This window comes from Physeter macrocephalus, chromosome 20 (genome assembly GCF_002837175.3).
Source record: "Physeter macrocephalus isolate SW-GA chromosome 20, ASM283717v5, whole genome shotgun sequence".
Taxonomy (NCBI): domain Eukaryota; kingdom Metazoa; phylum Chordata; class Mammalia; order Artiodactyla; family Physeteridae; genus Physeter; species Physeter macrocephalus.
Genome location: NC_041233.1, coordinates 102,873,923 through 102,895,011, shown reverse-complemented (window position 1 = coordinate 102,895,011; position 21,089 = coordinate 102,873,923). Strand labels below are relative to the sequence as shown.

Sequence of the window (21,089 nt, the reverse complement as noted above, 5' to 3'; positions counted from 1 at the left end):
AATATGAAGTAGGTAAGCATTTTGATCATGACTCAGCAATCAACAAAGGAACTTTTTTAGAATAAAGGAAGGTGAAGAGAAGGGAAAACCTGGCATAGGTTTTTATTCTTTAAGAGCACATGATTAGTTTACTTTCTTTCCCTAAAAATGAATCTGAGCTGTCCTTCAATTTAAGCACATATGAATTATGATCAGACTTACCTGTCAATCTCTATTTCAATATAAATTTCCTAGTCTAGAATTATTCCTAGAAAATCTTCCAACTTTGAAACATGTTTAGCATGTATCGCATTTATTTAGAAAACTTTCTTCTATTTTTGAGATGTTAGCCTTTAAATTCCTACCCATGACAAACCCCTACTCTAAATAATCTAATAACTCCTAAGCTTTTCTCTACTATTGTGACTTCCATCTAGTCTTCTATTATGTGTTAAAGTAAAATCAGAATCTCTGCTTTGGCAGGCTTTTTTTTCTTCCTCTGGCACTGTTTCTCCAATATAGCCAATTTTAAGAAGAAAATAATATAGCCCTAAGATTAAAGTCACTAAAATTTTTATTGTAGTAACAGAACCAAAATTCATACATATTCAAATGCAGACTATTGTCCATCCTGGATGACTTATATGACCTATTATCTGAACTGATTTGTTGGTTAAATGTAGGTAATGATGATCAGACTCCTCTTATTAATGACTGGGTTGTAAGGAGGTTATCTAAAAAATTAATTTTAAAAGGAGAAACCAAGGTATATTAACTGGTACAGAATGAAACTGGGATAGTTCAAGTTTAAAGAATAAAAAACATTGAGATGAATTACTTATGTGATTATGTAGAAGAGATCTACTATATAAGCAAATGACTTTTTTTTTCCAGTGGAGAAAAGGTAGATAAGTACCTAAACACCTAGACCATGTTTAAGTCATCGCTGTATAGTATTTCCACAGTGCCTCATTCTTAGTAGGGGCTTAATAAAATTAGTAGATCAAATGAATTAATGGCTGTGGTCTGCTGGCCTCTTGTTCTGGGCTCGGCCTGGTTTCTCAGAAAGTTTCCTGATTGTTTGCAGAAGATTGGGACTACCAAGTCCTCCATTGTGGTGACTGCTGGGAAAGCTGAAGCTTCTGTGACCACTACCGTAAGGAAAGGTTCCTGAATACCCAGAAGACTCTGCCACAAATTTGAAACACTTACCTCAGTTATCTCATCTACACATCCGGAATAATAATACCTTCCTCGTCTGGTCATTTTGGAGATTAAATGGCATGCCCTTAGCACAGTACCAGGGAGACAGGTGATTTAAAAAAGTTAATTTCTTTACGCAAATTATATCTTTAAAATCCGTGTGAATACTTGCCCTTCCACACACATAGACTAAGTATTATTCAAGTCTAAGAAAATAATTTTGTTTTTCCTAAAGTTCATTGCTAAACACATGTACAGAAAGAAGAAGAAAGAAAAAAACTGTACTGTATGCTGGTGTTTGGAATGGCAATCATACTGTGATGAAGTTTAAATAAAAATGGTCATTAGGTTGTTTTGTGATTTGGATACTACGTTACCAAGCCTCAGATATCTAGTTCAAGATTTTCTACTTAATTAGCTTTAACAGCTACCCATAAAATATATTCATTCTGTAACGTAGTATAAAAGCAAACTGATTAACACAGTACAAGTTAAAGCGAAAATCCAATTAAATTAATTAAAAACTAGACTTTCTAAAAATTAATTTTATTTATTATTAAAGCTTTTCTGTTATGAAAAGCTAACACAGTAAAGGTCAGAAAAATTCACTGACTTATTTGTGTTTAAATTTACTATTTATTAACAAAAATATTGTTTTAAACTTCAATATGAGGAACTTAGAGAGCATATCCTTATCTAACCACAAACCCAGCAGATACTTATATTTACAAAGTTAGCATGAGGCAATCTCCTGGTGGTCCAGTGGTTAGGACTCTGTGCTTTCACTGCTGAGGATGTGGGTTCAATCCCTGATTGGGGAACTAAGATCCTGCAAGCCGCACGGTGTGGCCAAAAAAAAAAAAAAAGTTAGTATGAAAGTTTATGTTGGACTATTTAAAATGAAATGCAGTTTTTTCTATTAGGTAAAATATTTATTTACCTGTATTGCCTCTTAAGTGCAACTTTAATTTTAAAAATAAGACAACAATAGGTTAAAAACCGCTGGTTTACTCTTTTGATTTATTGTATGAATTAAAAGTTACTTCCTTGAGACGGCACATTGGCAGGTTTGGTGTTTCCTGACACTGTGAATATTTAAAAACAAATTATTTTTGAAAGTTTTATCATACAGAAAGAAACAGGAAGAATAATAGTTTTTCTACAGTTGAAATGGTAATTTTTCAAAAAAGGTTGAGAGGAAAAAATCGAAACCATTCTTGATAAAGCAATGAGGCAGTTTCAAATTAAAATTACAAATTTAAATGAAGTAATTTTATAAAATATTGAAACTAGCTAAAATTACATGCATAGGTATTTAATCAATAGTAGGAGAGGAACAGCAGTGGAACTTAAATTGATAGGATTTATCAACAACAAATAAACATTTTTAGTGCAAATAGTGCAGAAAAATTTCTCAAAGCAAAGATCATAGCAATCATTCTAATCTGTACAAAATCAGTCTCAGTTCTGTATACAATCTATATAGTGTATCTATGAATTCAGCCACTGTAATGAAATGCCAATTTCCAAATCATAAATATAAATGTGCTTAGTTTTGTGTCCCATTCCTCTCTTGGCAGTTCATGTTTTCAGGAAAATCTGAAAAGAAAAGAAAATCAAAACCTAAGACTTAATTTAAGATGATAAATTAAGATTTACCTATAAGAAGATAATCTGACTATGAGGGAAAAGAGGTAGGGCAAGGATTCTAGCATGCTCATGTCAATAAGCAATTACTCAGTGCCCACTTCTCAACCTTGAGAAATGCATCCTTGATATTAAAAATCAACCCTTACCCTCAGGGATTAACAGTCTGATTTGTAAAATAAAACAATTCAATGTTGCTACTAATGTTAAGGACAACTAGATTGAGAAAAGGGGCAGATGAGTTTGAACAGGGGTTGAGAAATGCCTGTCACTTCCCTCCCTGTAGCCTGATCCCTTTTAAGGGAACCTCCCACGCGCCCTTCTCAAAGTCTACTCCTTTAGCCCAGCAGAGCGGGCAGATGAACACATGACACCAATCTCTAGGTCAAACTGCTGAGGTCAGGATGGACACTGTCTATGCAGGGCCAGTCTCTTTCCCTGAATTTGTGGTGAGACCCCTGTCAGTCTCCATTGGCTGTTAGGACTGTCATGATATGATCAAGCCTGTGGGCAGCAATGGTTGAACCACGTGCAGGTGTAGCAAAGAAAGCTCTCTGAAGAGCAAGTGAGAAAGCACATGGGAGTGAGAGACAGGAAAGAAGAGAGATGCAGAAATGAAAAACAAGCAGTCTTGGGAAGGATCTAAGAGGAGCTGCTTTGGTTACTGATGGCCTCATGTCGTGTTTTCACTCCCAGGTGACTGAGGTGTACTTTTCTGCATTTGGACTCTGCTTCCCTGCGTTATCCAGTAACACAAGCTTTTAAAGTTGTTGAGGTGGGAGCTAGTCTTTGCCACCAGATCATTCCTAAAACAAGACAGATGGAGAGGAAAAGAGAAGAGTGTCCTGAGATCAGGTGAGAGCATGAACAAAGATATGGTGGTAGAAAAAAGAACATGACATGAGAGAACATAAGGGGAAAATGGAAAATTAAAATGGATGATCTAAAATATAAGCCAGAGAGAGAAATTTGGCATTTCTCATCCCTAGGGGTTCACTGCAGGTCCTGGAGCAGGGAAATGTTATCACAGAGTGGTATTTTAGGAAGATCATTCTGTCAGTGCTGAGCAGGAAGGAGAAACTCTAAAGTCAGAGGACTGGTCAGAAAGTTATTGGAATAATCCTGATGTGAGATGGAAAAGAGACAGAGTGGAAATTCATTTTAAAGGAAGAAATGACAAAAGAGACTACTGAGAAATATGTCAACTAATATGGTATACTCCCCACACCAGCTGAGAGAAAGGAACTAATTACATTAAACTCTACACAAGTAGCTATCAAATACTGAAAAAAAATTCATTTAAGCTAATATCATACTGAGAAAATATGCAAACAATTTCTACTGGTTATATGCTTAGGTATAAAACATTATGCTTAATATAAAGTATTCTACATGTTATACAGCACAATAGCTATAACAACAGTATTATGCTTAAAGCTGGCTGAACAAACACTGGTAAGAACACTTCATTAAAAATAGCCATGCAACAGCCCGAAGACTCAAACCTTCTAGAATACAATTTACCTATAGTGGAGCATGAAATTGGCTGTGCATTGCTATCACTTGTTGAAGTTTCTCTTCCTTGGCTCTTCTACAGTGGCAAATCTAGAAGACAAATTATTTAAAGTACCAGTCACTTCTCCAATAATCTTCCTACTACTAGCTAAATCTGACAGAATTCTAAGTAAGAATCTTTTAACTTGTTGACATTATTTAAACTGTGGATGTCTAAGGTAGAACAGAATTTAAGAATCAAAAAAAAAAAATTTTAATTTTGTTTGGAAGATAATCTTTGTAAACTTCCAGAATGTAAAACACACTCTGATCCTTTATACCAGTTCTCTGATTATATAATTTAAAATATCTGTGTTTTAAAAATATGAAAACAAATCCTACTGTTGTTACCCCGGAAGCTTAACAAATAAAAACTTCAGGGCTTCCCTGGTGGCACTGTGGTTAAGAATCCGCCTGCCAATGCAGGGGACACGGGTTTGAGCCCTGGTCCGGGAAGATCCCACATGCCGCGGAGCAACTAAGCCCGTGAACCACAACTAACTGAGCCTGAGCTCTAGAGCCCATGACCCACAACTACTGAAGCCCGTGTGCCTAGAGCCCATGCTCCGCAACAAAGAGTAGCCCCACTCGCCCCAACTAGAGAAAGCCTCCGCACAGCAACGAAGACCCAACGCAGCTAAAAATAAATAAAATAAATTAAAACAAAAACAAAAAAAACTTCAAGATACAGTTATATAGTACCGAAGAAAAATGGACCCAAAATCGATGATTCACTAATGCTGTAACCATAGTCATTAATGTCCCTGTACTTCAAATTTTCTCATGGAAAACGGGGATAATAAAATCTGCCACACTTTCCTTAACAGTTCATATATATATATGGCACATCTGTTTTATAACGTTTATTAACAAAAGGTTATTTTTAAACTGTGTTGTTTCAGAGAAATTAGGTAAATATTTAGGACTCTATCAAAGGACAAGATACTGCTAAGCAGACTTAAAAATTTTTTCTTTAAATATAATGGAAATACTAGAATAGAAATTATCCCCAGAATGTTCTCAGTAATATTAAAAACAAAAAAATTTAAACAATCTGTATAGGGAATTCCCTGGTGGTGCAGTTGTTAGAACTCGGCACTTTCACAGCGGTGGCCTGGGTTCAAACCCTGGTCAGTGAACTAAGATCCTGCAAGCCGTGTGGCACAGCCAAACAAACAAACAAAAACACTATATAGGTTATTCTCTTTTTAAACAACTTGTGAAACAGGTTATTCAGGAGTATATTACAACTATTAAGACTAGACTTAAGCTAATTTACTAGCTTTGCTACAGAACGATACAGATACTATCATTTCTGAAACAGAACCATTATGTGATTTACCTGCTTGTGTACTCACAACAAGCAGGTTTAAAGTGATAGCAGGATGTTGCTATCATTCTCAATAGAGGCTCTTCAGTTTCCTCTCATGGCACTCAAAACTCCAGCTCAGTGATGTGCTAAGGTTTTTTTTACTCATGAATATACATAAGTTATTTGATATTACGCTGTCACTTGTCCTCAACTGAAGAGTATTACATACTGTTCTCTTTTCCATGAAGCTGCTGAGAAAATCATCTATATCAGTTTTTCCCTCCAAGAAATCTTCTGCAATATTATCAGAGTCTTCCTCAGCTTCATGTGCAGCTACTTTCAATCTTGCCTGTAGGGCACTCGCACTACAGCTCTGAAACAGAAAATCAAGTATATTAGTTTCTAATGCTCAGAAAAACTCCTTAGAAGGAAGGAAAATGGAGTAGAGGTAGAGGTAGGGAGAAGCAATTCATTATGTGCCTCACATAGCCTCTTTTTGAGGAAATCTGGTCCCATCTAAGTCTTCACCTTTTGGATATGAGATGGCTACCTAACACAATAGAAACCAATGCATTGCCTGCAAACTATTAAGTGAGAGAAACTGGGCAGATCACTGTCCTCTCTTGGGAATTTAGGAATCAGATCATTGTGGTAGGCACCCTCTAAGATGATCCCCAATGATCCTCCTCTCCTGGTATGCCTGCCCTTGTATAATCCCCTCCCCTTGAGTGTGGTCTGGACCTAGTGACTTGCTTCTAATGAACAGAATATGGCAAAGGTGATGGAATTAAATTTAACCAAAGTGGTGAAGGACACCAAAAACTACAAAACATTGCTGAAAGAAATTAAGACATAAATAAGTAGAAAGACACCCTGTGTTCATGGATCAGAAGACTTAATACTGTTAAGACAATACTACCCAAAGTGATCTCCAGAGTCTATGCAATCCCTATCAAAATGTCAACAGCATTTTTTGCAGAAATAGAAAAATCCACCCTAAAATTCATAAGAGAATCTCAAGAGACCCCCAAATAGTCAAAATGATCTTGAAAAAGAAGAACGAAGTTGGAGGATTCATACGTCCTGATTTCAAAACTTACTTTAAAGCTACAGTAATCAAAACAGTATGGTACTGGCAATCAGAAGAGACATATAGATCAATGAAATAACAAACACTCATACATATGGCCAAATATTTTCAAAAGTGTGCCGAGACCATTCAATCGGGAAAGGACAGTCTTGCACAACTATTGCTAGGAAAACTGGATATCCATGTTCAGAACTAAGCTGCACCCTTACCTTACCTCACCTCATACACAAAATTTAACTCAAAATGGATCAAAGATCTAAATGTAGGAACTAAAACTGTTTTTATTAATAGTCATCCTAGTGGGTGCGAGACGGTATCTCATTGTGATACATCACATACAGGGATATATAGAAATACACCATTTTTAATCACCTTTACCTACACTGGTTATCTATCTTTACAAGTCTTGCTAACACAGATAATGTAATTTTGCTTATTAGTATAAGGTTAAGCATCTTTTCAAATGTTTCCATTTACTTACTCATTAAATATTTACTGAGCCTCATACACAAAATTTAACTCAAAATGGATCAAAGATCTAAATGTAGGAACTGTTTTTATTAATAGTCATCCTAGTGGGTGCAAGACGGTATCTCATTGTGATACATCACATACAGGGATATATAGAAATACACCATTTTTAATCACCTTTACCTACACTGGTTATCTATCTTTACAAGTCTTGCTAACACAGATAATGTAATTTTGCTTATTAGTGTGAGGTTGAGCATCTTTTCAAATGTTTCCATTTACTTACTCATTAAATATTTATTGAGTACCTACCATGTGCCAAGCACTGGACCAAGGTATTGGGTATACAGGGGTAAAAAAACAGGACAGGTTCCTGCACTAATGGCACCAACAGTCTAGTGAAGTGGTTTCCATACTTTAGAGTATAGAAGAGTCATCATCTTCAGAGGTTTTGAGTGAGCACATCTATAGAGACAATCCTAGGAATCAAGGATTTTTTTAAACATTTCAAGAAGTCAGAATAATTGCTATATCAGAATGTTTATTGGACCTTCATATTTCTCCTTTTGTGAGTTTCCTGTTCTTCCCTTTGCCTGTATGTAAGGTTTCTTTATGGACCATTGGCATTAATATTTGTTATATCCGCTACAAATATTTGTCCCCTTTACTTCACTTTTGATTTTATGATCTTCAATGTATACAAAGGTTAAATTTATATATAGCTTAAATCATCAGTTTTTAATTTTATGCTTCTGCTTACTGTCATAATGCTGAGAAAGGATTTTCCCATCATAATCCTAAAAAAAAAAACTCTAGCAGATAGTTGTCTCTCATAATTTTATGGTTTCCACCTAAATACTTACTCTATCTAGAGTTTCTTTCTGTGTATGCTATGATATAGGGATCTAACTTTTTTCTAAATGGACTGCCTTTATTAAATTCTCATTTTTTCCATACCAATTACTCATATATATGTCTGTTTCTGAACTGCAGAATCTGTTCCATAGAACTATTTTTCGCTTCCTACAAGGCTACTGTACAAAGAGCTTTTATAGTGTATTTTGATACTGGGAAAGGGTTTCTTTTTGCTCAAGCTCTTCTTGACTAGTTTAACCTGTTTAGTTTTTCAGAAGAACTTTAGAATAAATCTGTTTAAATTAAAAAAAATACTCTTGGGATTTTGATTGGAAGTATAGAAGATTTTTAAGTTATTTTGGGAAGAATGAAATCTTTATAATACTGTATCTTTCAGTCCATGAATATTCTGTTACTCTATTTCTTCACGTCTTCTTTTGTGTCATTCAGTAAAGTTTCCTAACTTACTTCATTGGGTTCAGTTCTAAATTTTTTACAGTTTTGTTTATATTGTAAATGAGTTTTTTTCTTCTACTTCATTTTGCACTGGTAGTTGCTAGGTATCTAGAGGAAAACCTTCTCAATTTGCTAGGATTTTTACTTGTTTGGTTTTGGTTAACAACCGTTTCATCTTTTCTTTTACATTATTCCTCTTTTCCTTTTCTTGTCTTCTTACAGTGCCCAGAACCTCCCAAACAATGTTAAATAGCAGTGATACTGGGGCATCACTGTCTCATTCCTAACATTAAAGGGATCCTGGAAATGCTGAGTCATTAGGTGTGATGTTTGCTGTTGGTTTCCTTATTAAATTAAGGAATAACTTTATCTTAGCTTACTAAGAGTTTGTCTAAGGAATGATGCTGATTATTGTGAAAAGCTTCTTCAGCATCTACTAAGCTTTAATAAGCATCTCCAGGTATTTTAGTTGACTGTCAGATTTTCCAGTTAAGAGTGAGGGAGGACTGCTTACATGTGACTCCTGACTCTGATACTTTCTATTTACATGACCTCAGGGATGTTATTTAATATCCATGTGCCTCAGTTTCCTCATCTTTAATATGGAAAAACAGTAACAACATATACGTCATAGGGTTTTGGGTGGAATAATGGGCAATATATGTAAATAGCTTAGTGCAATGCAAAAGATACAGCAATTGTACAATGTCAGCTACTATTATTTTATTCTAAAGAATGATCATCTGAAATCTATTATAAATTTATATTCTCCTTTACCATCATTTTTTTTGCTGTTGTCTTATTTCTATTTTATGTTTTACTAAATTGGCTTTACCTTCTAGAATTCCTGATTTTAAAGGAAACAGAATATTATGACTGGGTTATTGACATGAGATATAAAGATTATATCCTCTTCTCTTTCATTTATTTTAATTTTTTAAATGGTTTTTGCCCTTTTTATTTTTAAAGATTTGTTTTTTCAGGAACATGGGTTGACTTTTATAAAGTTTTTGATTTTTCACATATTTCTAACATAAAATCTATTATTTGTGGTGAATTATACTTCATACTTTTTATATATTATTCAATTTGCTAACTTTTCGTTTAAGATACTTGTACATAGGCTTACAAGTAGTCTAAAATTAAAATTTTTGTTGGTAGCTTTTATTAGAAGAGTTAAACTGCCTTTATACTAACTCTCCCAGAAGAGTTCTTTATGGGGCTTTTTATATTTTTCTATTTTGGAACCAAATGCTCTTGCATGAGCACAAATGATTTACAATGGCTTATAACTGACAGCTGTTCATCTGTGTAACTTAGAGCTGTTTATCATGACTTATAAACAGATAAGATAAACTCAGACACCTAATAAATGCTTTCTGGTAGTAATGAATTTAAGAATGTGGCACATGCACATTAAGATTAAAAATTCTTATGGTAAAAGAAAAGAGCTAAACAATCTTACCTCGCTAAGTTCGTGCTGCCTTTGCATCTTCTTTTCAAAAGTTGATTTCATTTGTGTAAGTAATTCATACTAAAAGAGAAAATTAAAATGCTATTTAATTCTATTTTAAAATTGTATGGATTTCTTAAAAAATGATAACTAACTCACCTTATCTAAAACAGTTTGCCTTTTGGCTTCCAAGCTGGGCTCCAAAAGGAGATTTTTTCCTGTAAGATAAATTTTTAGTTTATTGCTAGGTAAAGATCACATTTTTCTTAGGAAATTTAATAAGTAAGGAAAGACATACTTGCTAGCTCCTCAATACTTTTCATTAAGTCATCCTTGTCAGTAATAATTTGTTTTAGTTGAGGCAAAGTCAGAAACTGTTCTAGTAATACCTCCTCTTGTTCATTCATATCTGTAAGTTGTGATACACTAGAAACACAACAGAAAAAAATATGTTAATGAATATCAGTCATCTAGTTTTTTTCTATGATAAATATTCACCATTTTTCAGTTTCATTCAGCTGATAGAGTTCTAAATAATTTTTGACATATATATTTTTATATAGACAGAGAAGGCAAACTATAACCTTAAAAGCAAATAAAACATCAATCACAATATAACAAAAAGTACTCTAAATACAGTACAGTGTCAAGTCACTACAGGACTATGAAGACGAGGGTTTATGAACAGACCTAATAACCTACCAATTTTAACCTCTGAGCCTATTTACCTAATAGGTATGTGGCTGTCACAATAAATGATACATGTATGTGTCTGTGTACATATAGTCATAAAAATGTTTTTAAAAAGTAATTGTGGAAGGCTCATCCCAGAACAAAAAATCATATCCAGAGAGTGAAAGAGGGAACTGGATGGGTGGGATAGGGAGGGAGGGAACCCTTTCTGAACCTATCTTTCAGTTTTGACTACATATAGATCCATATAAATGCATTATATAATTAAAAAACAAAATTAAAAAAGAAAAAGCAGTCTCTAAACTTAAAAGCAAATGGAAATAAATGAACCTGGTTTTTTTTTCTAAGTTATATAATCATCCAGAGAAATTTTAATGAAAAGACTTTAAAAAATAGTATTTGGCTGTACATCTCTGGTGTGCTATATCCTAGACAAAAGAAGTGTTAAAAACAAAAATAAACAAAAACTTATCCTGCTTTCAATAATCACTACTGATATTGTTATTTTATTGGTATTGTTATTTTGAAAAAGAACAAGTGCCTTTCAGAAAAATGGCTGGCTTCAGGTCAGGGGAAAAAAATGTTCATGTTGAGCCCATGACATCTTTGTTTTGCCAGAGTTTCCTATTGACTAAAGATAGAATTGTTTAAGCAGCAAAAAGAATAATGTTTGAATGGACTGAAACACAAATTTCTTTTTTAATTTATGAGTTTATAATAACTCAAAAACAACTATAAAAAAACCAAAAAAACCTCACCTATCAGAACTTTTGCAGCTAGCTTATGCATCATTATTCTGAAAATTAATAAATTAAGAGGAAAAAAATCAAGCATATATCTTGTCTTTCTGTATGAAGTATATTTCAATATAACTAAAATTTTCCTTTTCTATGAAGGAAAGTCTTCATAGACTTCTGGCTAACTCTGGCAGTAGGAAATCACATTTGCAATCCTTAATGAAATAATGCACAGTCAGTGATTTCAAATGTTTCAACCTGTTTCAATCCTAATGTCACTAAAAATAAGGCAACCAGACATCATTGCTGCCGTGTGTGATATAATAGGAAATATGCAGTAACTATGATGTAAATATTCTTGCCAAAAGAATTAAACCTAAATTTTTTCCCCCAGCTTTCTTGAGACACTGTGTAAATTTAAGGTGTACAATGTAATGATTTGATAAAAAAATTGAACCTACATCTAATCAAAACTCTATATCTAGCCACCAGTAGAAGGAAATATGAGAAATAGAGGAACACCCTCAATGGAACCACAAGGATGCAATCAGGCAACGACAGGGTATGGGAAATTCTATAGGACAAATAACCAGTTTCTTACATAAATATTTAATAATATGTGTATACTTTACTCTATATGTATTTATATGTGTATGTATATATATTTGTATGTATATGTACGCATGCATATGTGTATATATATGTATTTGTGTGTATATGTACATACATATTAATAAACGTGGGAGAAATGGTTCATGATTAAAAGAACTATAAAAGATAACAGTATTCAAATGCAATAGGTAGATCTTATTTTGAACCCTGATTCAAATAAACTACCAACCAAAAGATTTAATTATTAAGACCCTGGGGAAATAAGATAATATCAAAGAATTGAAGAATTAGCATTCATATTGTGAGGTATGATGATGATGTGGATTGGGATTATGGCAAAGAAAAAGTCTTTACCTGGTGGAGAAATTTAGTGAAGAACTTATAGGTAAAAATAACATAATATTTGGGATTTGGTTTAAAATAATCCTGACCTATACCCATACTTCCTGAAAAAAGCTAGAAGAAGACGGCAAAGAGGTTCACCTTTTTGTATTTTTGACGTTTTCATAATAATGTTTTTAAAGGGAAGGAAGAAAGGAAAGGAGGTGGAGAATGCTCTATAACACGGTAACAATAACAGCCCCTACTTCACGGGTTGCTGCAAGCATTACTCCGTGTATGACTGCTTTAACGTGTACGTGCTGCGTGTAAACTTCTTTAATTATTAGCAGAGAATAACACATCACCACTTCCTACAAGTGACTGTAAAACACTGGATCAAATAAGGCTAAACCTTTTTTAACTGTAGGATTTCTCACAGACCAGTAACTCAATAAATATAACCTACAAGACATACGACTGATTCATAGAACTTTCCCACTAAGACAACCACAATATAGGAAGAGTGATGATTTAAAAGTTTTTTTAACTTAATATGGATAAGAAAACGATGATGTGGTTTCTATTTACAAATTAAATAGACAACAAACACCAATGTTACTCTCCTAGTTTTTTTACCTTAGTTCTGAGAGTTCTGGAAATACATCAGGGATATCAGGCATCTTGTAACCAAAACCATTTTGGCTTATCTAAAGAGAGTGTGAAATGGTGTTAAATTTCAGCCATCTTTTTGACTGCTCCTATTCGGTTATAAAAGTAATTTTTAATGTACTGCGTCCCATAACTGTTTTCATTATCACGCTTAATCTTTGCACTTCACATTGTCCTTACCCTCCCCTTCTTTCTTCACTGTTTTTTTCAGTGTATCTTTATACATAAAGGGTTACATTTTTTTTTTTTTGACGGGGATCACGTGAGTACCTGTGTTTAGCTCTTGGACAAGTATACGCTTGTAAAATAAATCTCCTAAGTGTATCTGTGACAAATGTGGAGAATTATCTGTGGGTTTCACTGATGTATATGAATGTTTGTCTCAAGTGAAAGGCATTAAGTATAGAAAAATTAGTAAGTTGGCAAAAATCTGAATAGTTACCTAAGTTCCATGAGAGAGTAGGGTAGATAAGGAATAGAGTATACATTGTTTGAATATAGATGACATTTTAAAATCAAGGACCCATGAAAAGTTCCCTTGTAATTTTATTTATACTACTAATTATAATTTGTTCATAATATTCATTAATAAAATGATGAAAGGTTTTGGAAAAACGAAGTCCACTTGGGTCTATATTCTAAATTATTACAAACACTAAAATTAGTAAAGTTGATTATGATAATTTTTTAATATTTTGAGTATTACTATGGGTGATATTCACTAAGGGTTAAAAATGAAGGTTTTAAAATCCCTTTAATATGTTTAACGCACAGTCTCTCCCTCAGTAACATCCCACATGGCAGCAGAGACCAGCTTAACTTAAGAACACACAAGTTTTTACACCAATAAGACACTGGATTAAAAGTCCTCAGAATGCTAGAGCAGACCCTCCATAATCTGATACATGCTTCTCCTATACGATCCTTCTCATATCTTTGCCTGTGTCCTATATGACAACCAGAGGGCTCTATAACAGGCAGCCTCACAAATATGCCATCTGGTTTATGCTCCCAAATCTTTGTCAATGCTGTTGCCTCTTCAAAGAATTGCCTTATGTGACCCCTTATCATCCCGGCAAATTCATTACCATCTATCAAAATTTGGCCTCAAGTGTGAATTCATTCATTCATCTGCCTCATTTTGAATGAGCACCTACTATATGTATTAGGCATGCTTTGAGGCACCAAGGATAAAGTGGTTTAAGAAAAAGAATTGCATCTTTTATAAAGGTATCTTTCTAGCTCTACGATGGTCCCTGGGAGCACTGACTATTCCCTTAACTGTATCTTTGCCGTTGCTCTAGACTATCTCTTCTACTTACAATTATTTATTTGCTGGTTACCTCTTTGACATTGTTACGTAAGTTGAAAATGTGATTTAATCTTTTTATCTTTTGTGCCATGGTGGCTGGCACACTGGAGGGATATAATGTTTGTTGACTGAATATTTCAAGGGTACAAACTACAGATATCAGATACCAACCGGTGCTGAAGTGTCTGTTGTGGGAACAGGCAATGGCAGATTTGAAAGGACACCAAATGAAGGAGCAGCAGGTTTGGCTGCTGTATGACTTGTCGCTGAAGAAGAAACAGTGTCAGCAACAGATAAAGAACTGACAGTCCTGGTAGCTTCTTGTGGGGGATATGGAGGAAGAAATGGAAAACCCGGAGAAGCACAAGGAGGCGTCCCACCCGCTTTACTGTACAGGCTAAAGGGAAAGAGAGGAAAAACATGAGGTTAGATTTTAGGGGTAAGTTTGTAAAAGTATTCCTAAATTGCTCTAAATAACAGTGGTTATGCAGTACAGATGGCAGGTGCCATTAGTTATTATAATTATATAAGTGAATCAGATGTCATATAAATTGATAAAATATGAACACCCCTCAAGAGAAAATTTTCGTTTCTTTCCATGAAAAAGAAAAATGTTTTAGAAAATATACAATTCAACTGGTCACACTGGAAGTAAATAGAATGCTCAAAACTCAAATATGGCCTTTCTGTTGCCATCAGTGAGTATCTTCATAGAAGAAATGGAGAACATTTAAGTCCAGGAAATTTATTCAAGTGTACCTTGAATAAATTCGTAGCTTTCATTATATTTGGCAAAATCTGACTGCAAGTCAAGACTGTTTACTGGAAAATTTCAAAGAAAAATTAAATGTATAGATGAGCTGCTAAAAATGTTAAAACATAAAAAAGATGCGTATAAAAACTATGTATATATTAGAAAAAGCGGCACAGCAGTATGTACTCAAGATATAATCAGAAAATAATTTATTTTTGCAAGGTAATAAATATTGGGTTCTGGATGAAGATGGTGACATAGGAAGATCCTGAATTCACCTTCTCCTACAGAAATACTGAATCAACAGCTACATAGGGAACAATTTCCTCTGAAAAAAACCCTAAAAACTAGCTGAGCAGCTCCTACACATTGGGCAAACAAGAAGAAAATGACATCTAAGCTGGTAGGAGAGGCTGAGACACAATCTCACCATAAACCCCACCCTCAGCAGGACAACCCACAAGCCGGAGAAAACTCAAAACCCAGAGCTTTTCCCTGGGGAGTTAAGGGTTGAGTTTGAACCTGAGAGACAAGCCCCCAAAACATCTAGCTCTGAAGACCAAAAGAGCTCTTGTCCCCAGACTCACAAGGCTACAGCGAACTAAGAAACAATTCTCACAGGGCTCATACTCTTGGACTCCCCTGCCTCAGGGCCCAATGCAGAAGAGGACCTGACTTAATGTGAAAGAGGCTCATTTGCCAATCTTAAAGCATCAGCTCAGAGGTAGCGGCAGGCATCTAACACACATCTAGGGGTCCGCTGGGATACTTTCTGGGGATGGTGGCTGGTGGGTGACATCTTGTTTCCCATCTGCTGTGCTCCAGAGACCCAGTATCACCCAGAGGGAGCGCCTACACGCATCTGGTGCTCTGCTTTCTGCAGCTGCTGCCCAGGGAATATCCCTTGATTGCCTGACTCTGGATGCCAGGCAGGCTAATATTCCTGGGTCCCACAGGATCGTAACAATCAGAGAGAAGGTTCTTGGTAGCCTGTGACCCCCAGGACACTGCACAGACAGCAGACAGAAGCAACCCGCAGCCTTTCTGTGAAAGAGGCCTATGTGCTTGTCCAGGGGCTCTGACATCTAGGCATCCATGGAGATGCTCTCAGGGCATGGAGGCCAGTGGACGCCAGCTCCGCACTCTGCCTCACTCCAGCTCACCAGTATCTTACAGAAAGGAGCTTATACCCTTGTTTTTGCAGTGGCAACCAGAGGACAGCACAACATTGTCTGAATCTGACGAGCGGGGCTCACACTCACAGAAATGGAGAAAAAGTTCTTAATCTGCTGCACCCCCAGGGGAACAGCAGGACAACAGGAGCTCAGTCTCCCTGGTGAAAGAGACCTATTAGCTTATTACCATAGCCCTAGCCTGAGGGGTAGGCTTCTCATTAAACACAACTCTAAGGACTGAATGTAACCCTTCCATAGACTCCAGAGGGCGGGCTCTACTATCTTTGTGCTCTCCCCTCTGCTTGTTCCAGAACGCCAGCATGTCTTGCAGGGGAGATCTTACATGTGTTTGGTGCCCCGGTTTTGTATTTGGTGCTCTGGTTTTTGTGGCTGCCAACCAGGGAATGCCCCTTACTTACCTGGCTCTGGTGGCCAGGGGGGCTGCATTCCTGGGTCCCATGAGACTGTAACAGTTGTAGACAGTTCTTGGCAGGCTACCACACCAGGGTACTACAGATAGCAGACTTAAACACACCCACAGTCTTAATGTGAAACAGGCCTATTTGCTTATCCTGAAGCTTCAGTCTGAGGGGTGGGCTTCAGGCTTGGAACCCATGTATGTGAAGGCCTATGGAGGCGCCTTCAGGGAACAGAGGCCAATGGACACCATGTTTTCATTCTCATCACCTGGCTCAGGTGGCTAGCAGGACTTAATAAGCTTGTGGTCCCACAGAACTGTATTAATTTGCATACCTTAAAAGCTGCTGCCTGAGGGTCTTGCTTCCAATCAGCCTAAATCTAGGTATGGATATCCTCCCCTGTGGGGCAATGACAGGTCTTGGCACACCCTTAATTCCTGGGAGCTATTAAAAAAATAATAGGTTGCTTGGACAATCACAAAGGCTTGAGAGACAGTCAAGAGCCAGGGTAGGGTTGAATGATAAGGTTCATCTCCTAGTCCTGTCCTCAAAACTGGGAGAGGTAACTGTTTTATCTTACAGAGTCAAGCAAAAAGAAAAAACAAAGAAATATGTTCCAAATAAAAGTACAGGATAAAACCTCAGGAAAAAAAAACCTTAATGAAATGAAGATACATAATTTACCTGATAAAGAGTTCAGAGTAAAGGTCATAAAGATGCTCCCTGAACATAGAGAGAACCTCAACAAAGAGAAAGAAAATACAAGAAAGAATCAAAGCTGGAGAATACAACAACTGAACTGAAAAATATACTAGAGGGATTCAAGAGCAGACTGGATGAAGCAGCGTGAGAAATGGAATATTTCCTGCCGTATCAGTAAACAAAGGATGTCATCGTCATCAGCCAGAAGAAATGATCAGTGAACTCAAGACAGGGCAGTGGAACTCACATAATCAGAGCAGAGAAAAAAAAGGAAAAAAAGTGAAGATAGCTTAAGGGACTTATGGTTTGTATTATAGGGGTACCAGCAGGAAAAGAGACAGAGAAAGGGGCAGAAAACTTATCTGAAGAAATAATGGCTGAAAACTTCTCTTACCTAGGGAAGGAAACGGGCATCCAGATCCAGGAAGCCAGGAGGTCCCAAACAAGATGAACCAAGACACATTTTAATTAAAATGTCAAAAGTTAAAGACAAGGCAAGGATCTTAAAAGCAGCAACTTGTTAGGTACAAGGGAACCCCCATAAAACTACCAGCAGATATTTCAGCTGAAACTTTGCAGGCCAGAAGGCAGAGGAATGACATATTTAGAGTACCAAAAGAAAAACACTTTCAAGAATACTCTACATAGCAAAGTTCTCATTCAGAATTGAAGCAGAGGTAGAGTTTTCCAGACAAGCAAAAGCTAAAGGAGTTATCACCACTAAACCGACCTTACAAGAAATGTTAAAGGGACTTCTTTATGCTGGTATTACATGCAAATAGAAACCAAAAGAAAGCTGGGGTAGCTACACTTATATCAGACAAAACAGACTTTAAAACAAAGACTGTAATAAGAGACAAAGAAGGGTGTTACATAATGGTAAAGGGGTCAATCCAACAAGAGGATATAACAATTATAAATATTTATGCACCCAAGACAGGAGCACTTAAATATATAAAGCAAATATAAACAGACCTGAAAGGATAAATAGAGAGCAATAAAATATGAATAGGGGACTTGGGACTTCCCTGGTGGTGCAGTGGTTAAGAATCTGCCTGCCAGTGCAGGGGACACGGGTTTGATCCCTGATCCGGGAAGATCTCACATGCCCGCGGAGCAACTAAGCCTGGGCGCCACAACTACTGAGCCGGCGCTCTAGAGCCCACATGCCAAAACTACCGAAGCCTGCGCGCCTAGAGGCCGTGCTCCGCAAGAGAAGCCACCGCAATGAGAAGCCCACACACTGCAACAAAGACCCAACGTGGCCAGAGATAAATACATACATACATTTATTTAAAAAAAAAAATAGGGGACTTTAATACCTCACTTACAAAACTAAACAAATGGGACTACATCAAACTAAAAAGCTTCTGCACAGCAAAGGAAACCATCAACAAAATGAAAAGGCAACCTACAGAATGGGAGAAAATATTTGCAAACCATATATCTGACAAGGGATTAATATCCAAAATATATAAAGAACTCATACAACTCAACAGCAAAAAAACAAATAATCTGATTTAAAAATGGGAATCTGAATAGACATTTTTCCAAAGAAGACATGCAGATGGCCAACAGGTACAAGAAAAGATGCTAATTCTTTGATAATTAGATTACTATCAAACTTGTTGGAATGACTATTATCAAAAATATAAGAAATAACAAGCATTGGTGAGGCTATGGAGAAAAGTGAATGCTTGTACACTGCTGGTGGAAATGTAAATTGGTATAGCCACTATGGAAAACAGGATGGAGACTCCTCAAAATAGAACTACCATATGATCCAGCAATTCCACTTCTGGATATTTATGTGAAGAAAATGAAGACACTAACTCGAAAACACGTCTGCTCCCCTATGTTCACCACAGCATTATTTACAATAGACAAGCGATGGAAACAACCTAGTGTCCATCAGTAGATGATTAGATAAAGAAAAGGTGCTGTACATATACACCGAAATATTATTCAGCCATAAAAACAAAGAAAATCTTGCCATTCAAAACAATATGGATGGACCCTGAGGGTTTTATGCTATGTGAAATATGTCAGACAGAGAAAGGCAAATACCATATGCTCTCACTTACGTGTAGAATTAAAAAACGAAAAACAAAAACAAAAAACACTGAGCTCATAAATACAGAAAAGAGACTGGTGTTTGCCAGAGGCAGGTAATGGGCAGCAGTAGGCAAAACGTGTGAACACGGTCAAAAGGTACAGACTTTCAGTTATAAAATCAATAAGTCACGGGGAGGTAATATACAGCATCATTATGGTTAATAATACTATACTACATATTTGAAAGCTGCTAAGAGTAAATCTTAAACATTCTCATCACAAGAAAAAATTTTGTAACTATGTATGGTGATGGGTGTTAACTAGACTTATTGTGGTGATCATTTTGTAAAATAAATTACTATTGAATCATTCTGTTGTACACGTTACATGTCAATTATACCTAAAAAGGATAATATTTTACATTTTTTTTTCTTTTAGAGCAGTTCAAAGAGAACCACACTCTAAAATAATTAGTGTAATTTAAATACCAATATGGACACGGGTTTGATCCTTGATCCGGGAAGATCTCACATGCCCGCGGAGCAACTAAGCCTGGGCGCCACAACTACTGACCCGGCGCTCTAGAGCCCACATGCCAAAACTACCGAAGCCTGCGCGCCTAGAGGCCGTGCTCCGCAAGAGAAGCCACCGCAATGAGAAGCCCACACACTGCAACAAAGACCCAACGTGGCCAGAGATAAATACATACATACATTTATTTACAAAAAAAAATAGGGGACTTTAATACCTCACTTACAAAACTAAACAAATGGGACTACATCAAACTAAAAAGCTTCTGCACAGCAAAGGAAACCATCAACAAAATGAAAAGGCAACCTACAGAATGGGAGAAAATATTTGCAAACCATATATCTGACAAGGGATTAATATCCAAAATATATAAAGAACTCATACAACTCAACAGCAAAAAAACAAATAATCTGATTTAAAAATGGGAATCTGAATAGACATTTTTCCAAAGAAGACATGCAGATGGCCAACAGGTACAAGAAAAGATGCTAATTCTTTGATAATTAGATTACTATCAAACTTGTTGGAATGACTATTATCAAAAATATAAGAAATAACAAGCATTGGTGAGGCTATGGAGAAAAGTGAATGCTTGTACACTGCTGGTGGAAATGTAAATTGGTATAGCCACTATGGAAAACAGGATGGAGACTCCTCAAAATAGAACTACCATATGATCCAGCAATTCCACTTCTGGATATTTATGTGAAGAAAATGAAGACACTAACTCGAAAACACGTCTGCTCCCCTATGTTCACCACAGCATTATTTACAATAGACAAGCGATGGAAACAACCTAGTGTCCATCAGTAGATGATTAGATAAAGAAAAGGTGGTGTACATATACACCGAAATATTATTCAGCCATAAAAACAAAGAAAATCTTGCCATTCAAAACAATATGGATGGACCCTGAGGGTTTTATGCTATGTGAAATATGTCAGACAGAGAAAGGCAAATACCATATGCTCTCACTTACGTGTAGAATTAAAAAACGAAAAACAAAAACAAAAAACACTGAGCTCATAAATACAGAAAAGAGACTGGTGTTTGCCAGAGGCAGGTAATGGGCAGCAGTAGGCAAAACGT

General features: G+C 36.1%; 1 protein-coding gene across 1 annotated transcript in view; it reads right to left on the bottom strand.

Moving 5' to 3' along the window:
- Window positions 1-2,157: 2,157 nt before the first annotated feature.
- VPS37A (VPS37A subunit of ESCRT-I) overlaps window positions 2,158-21,089 on the bottom strand; it is a 39,164-nt gene continuing 20,232 nt past the window's right edge. Inside the window, exons 5-12 of the mRNA XM_007109906.4 lie at window positions 14,536-14,761; window positions 13,020-13,090; window positions 10,319-10,446; window positions 10,180-10,238; window positions 10,033-10,101; window positions 5,925-6,068; window positions 4,354-4,434; window positions 2,158-2,781 (exon numbers count right to left, since the gene is read on the bottom strand). Of these exons, the coding sequence (XP_007109968.1) occupies window positions 4,354-4,434; window positions 5,925-6,068; window positions 10,033-10,101; window positions 10,180-10,238; window positions 10,319-10,446; window positions 13,020-13,090; window positions 14,536-14,761 (778 nt within the window). The 3' untranslated portion in view covers window positions 2,158-2,781. The remainder of the gene's footprint in view (window positions 2,782-4,353; window positions 4,435-5,924; window positions 6,069-10,032; window positions 10,102-10,179; window positions 10,239-10,318; window positions 10,447-13,019; window positions 13,091-14,535; window positions 14,762-21,089) is intronic.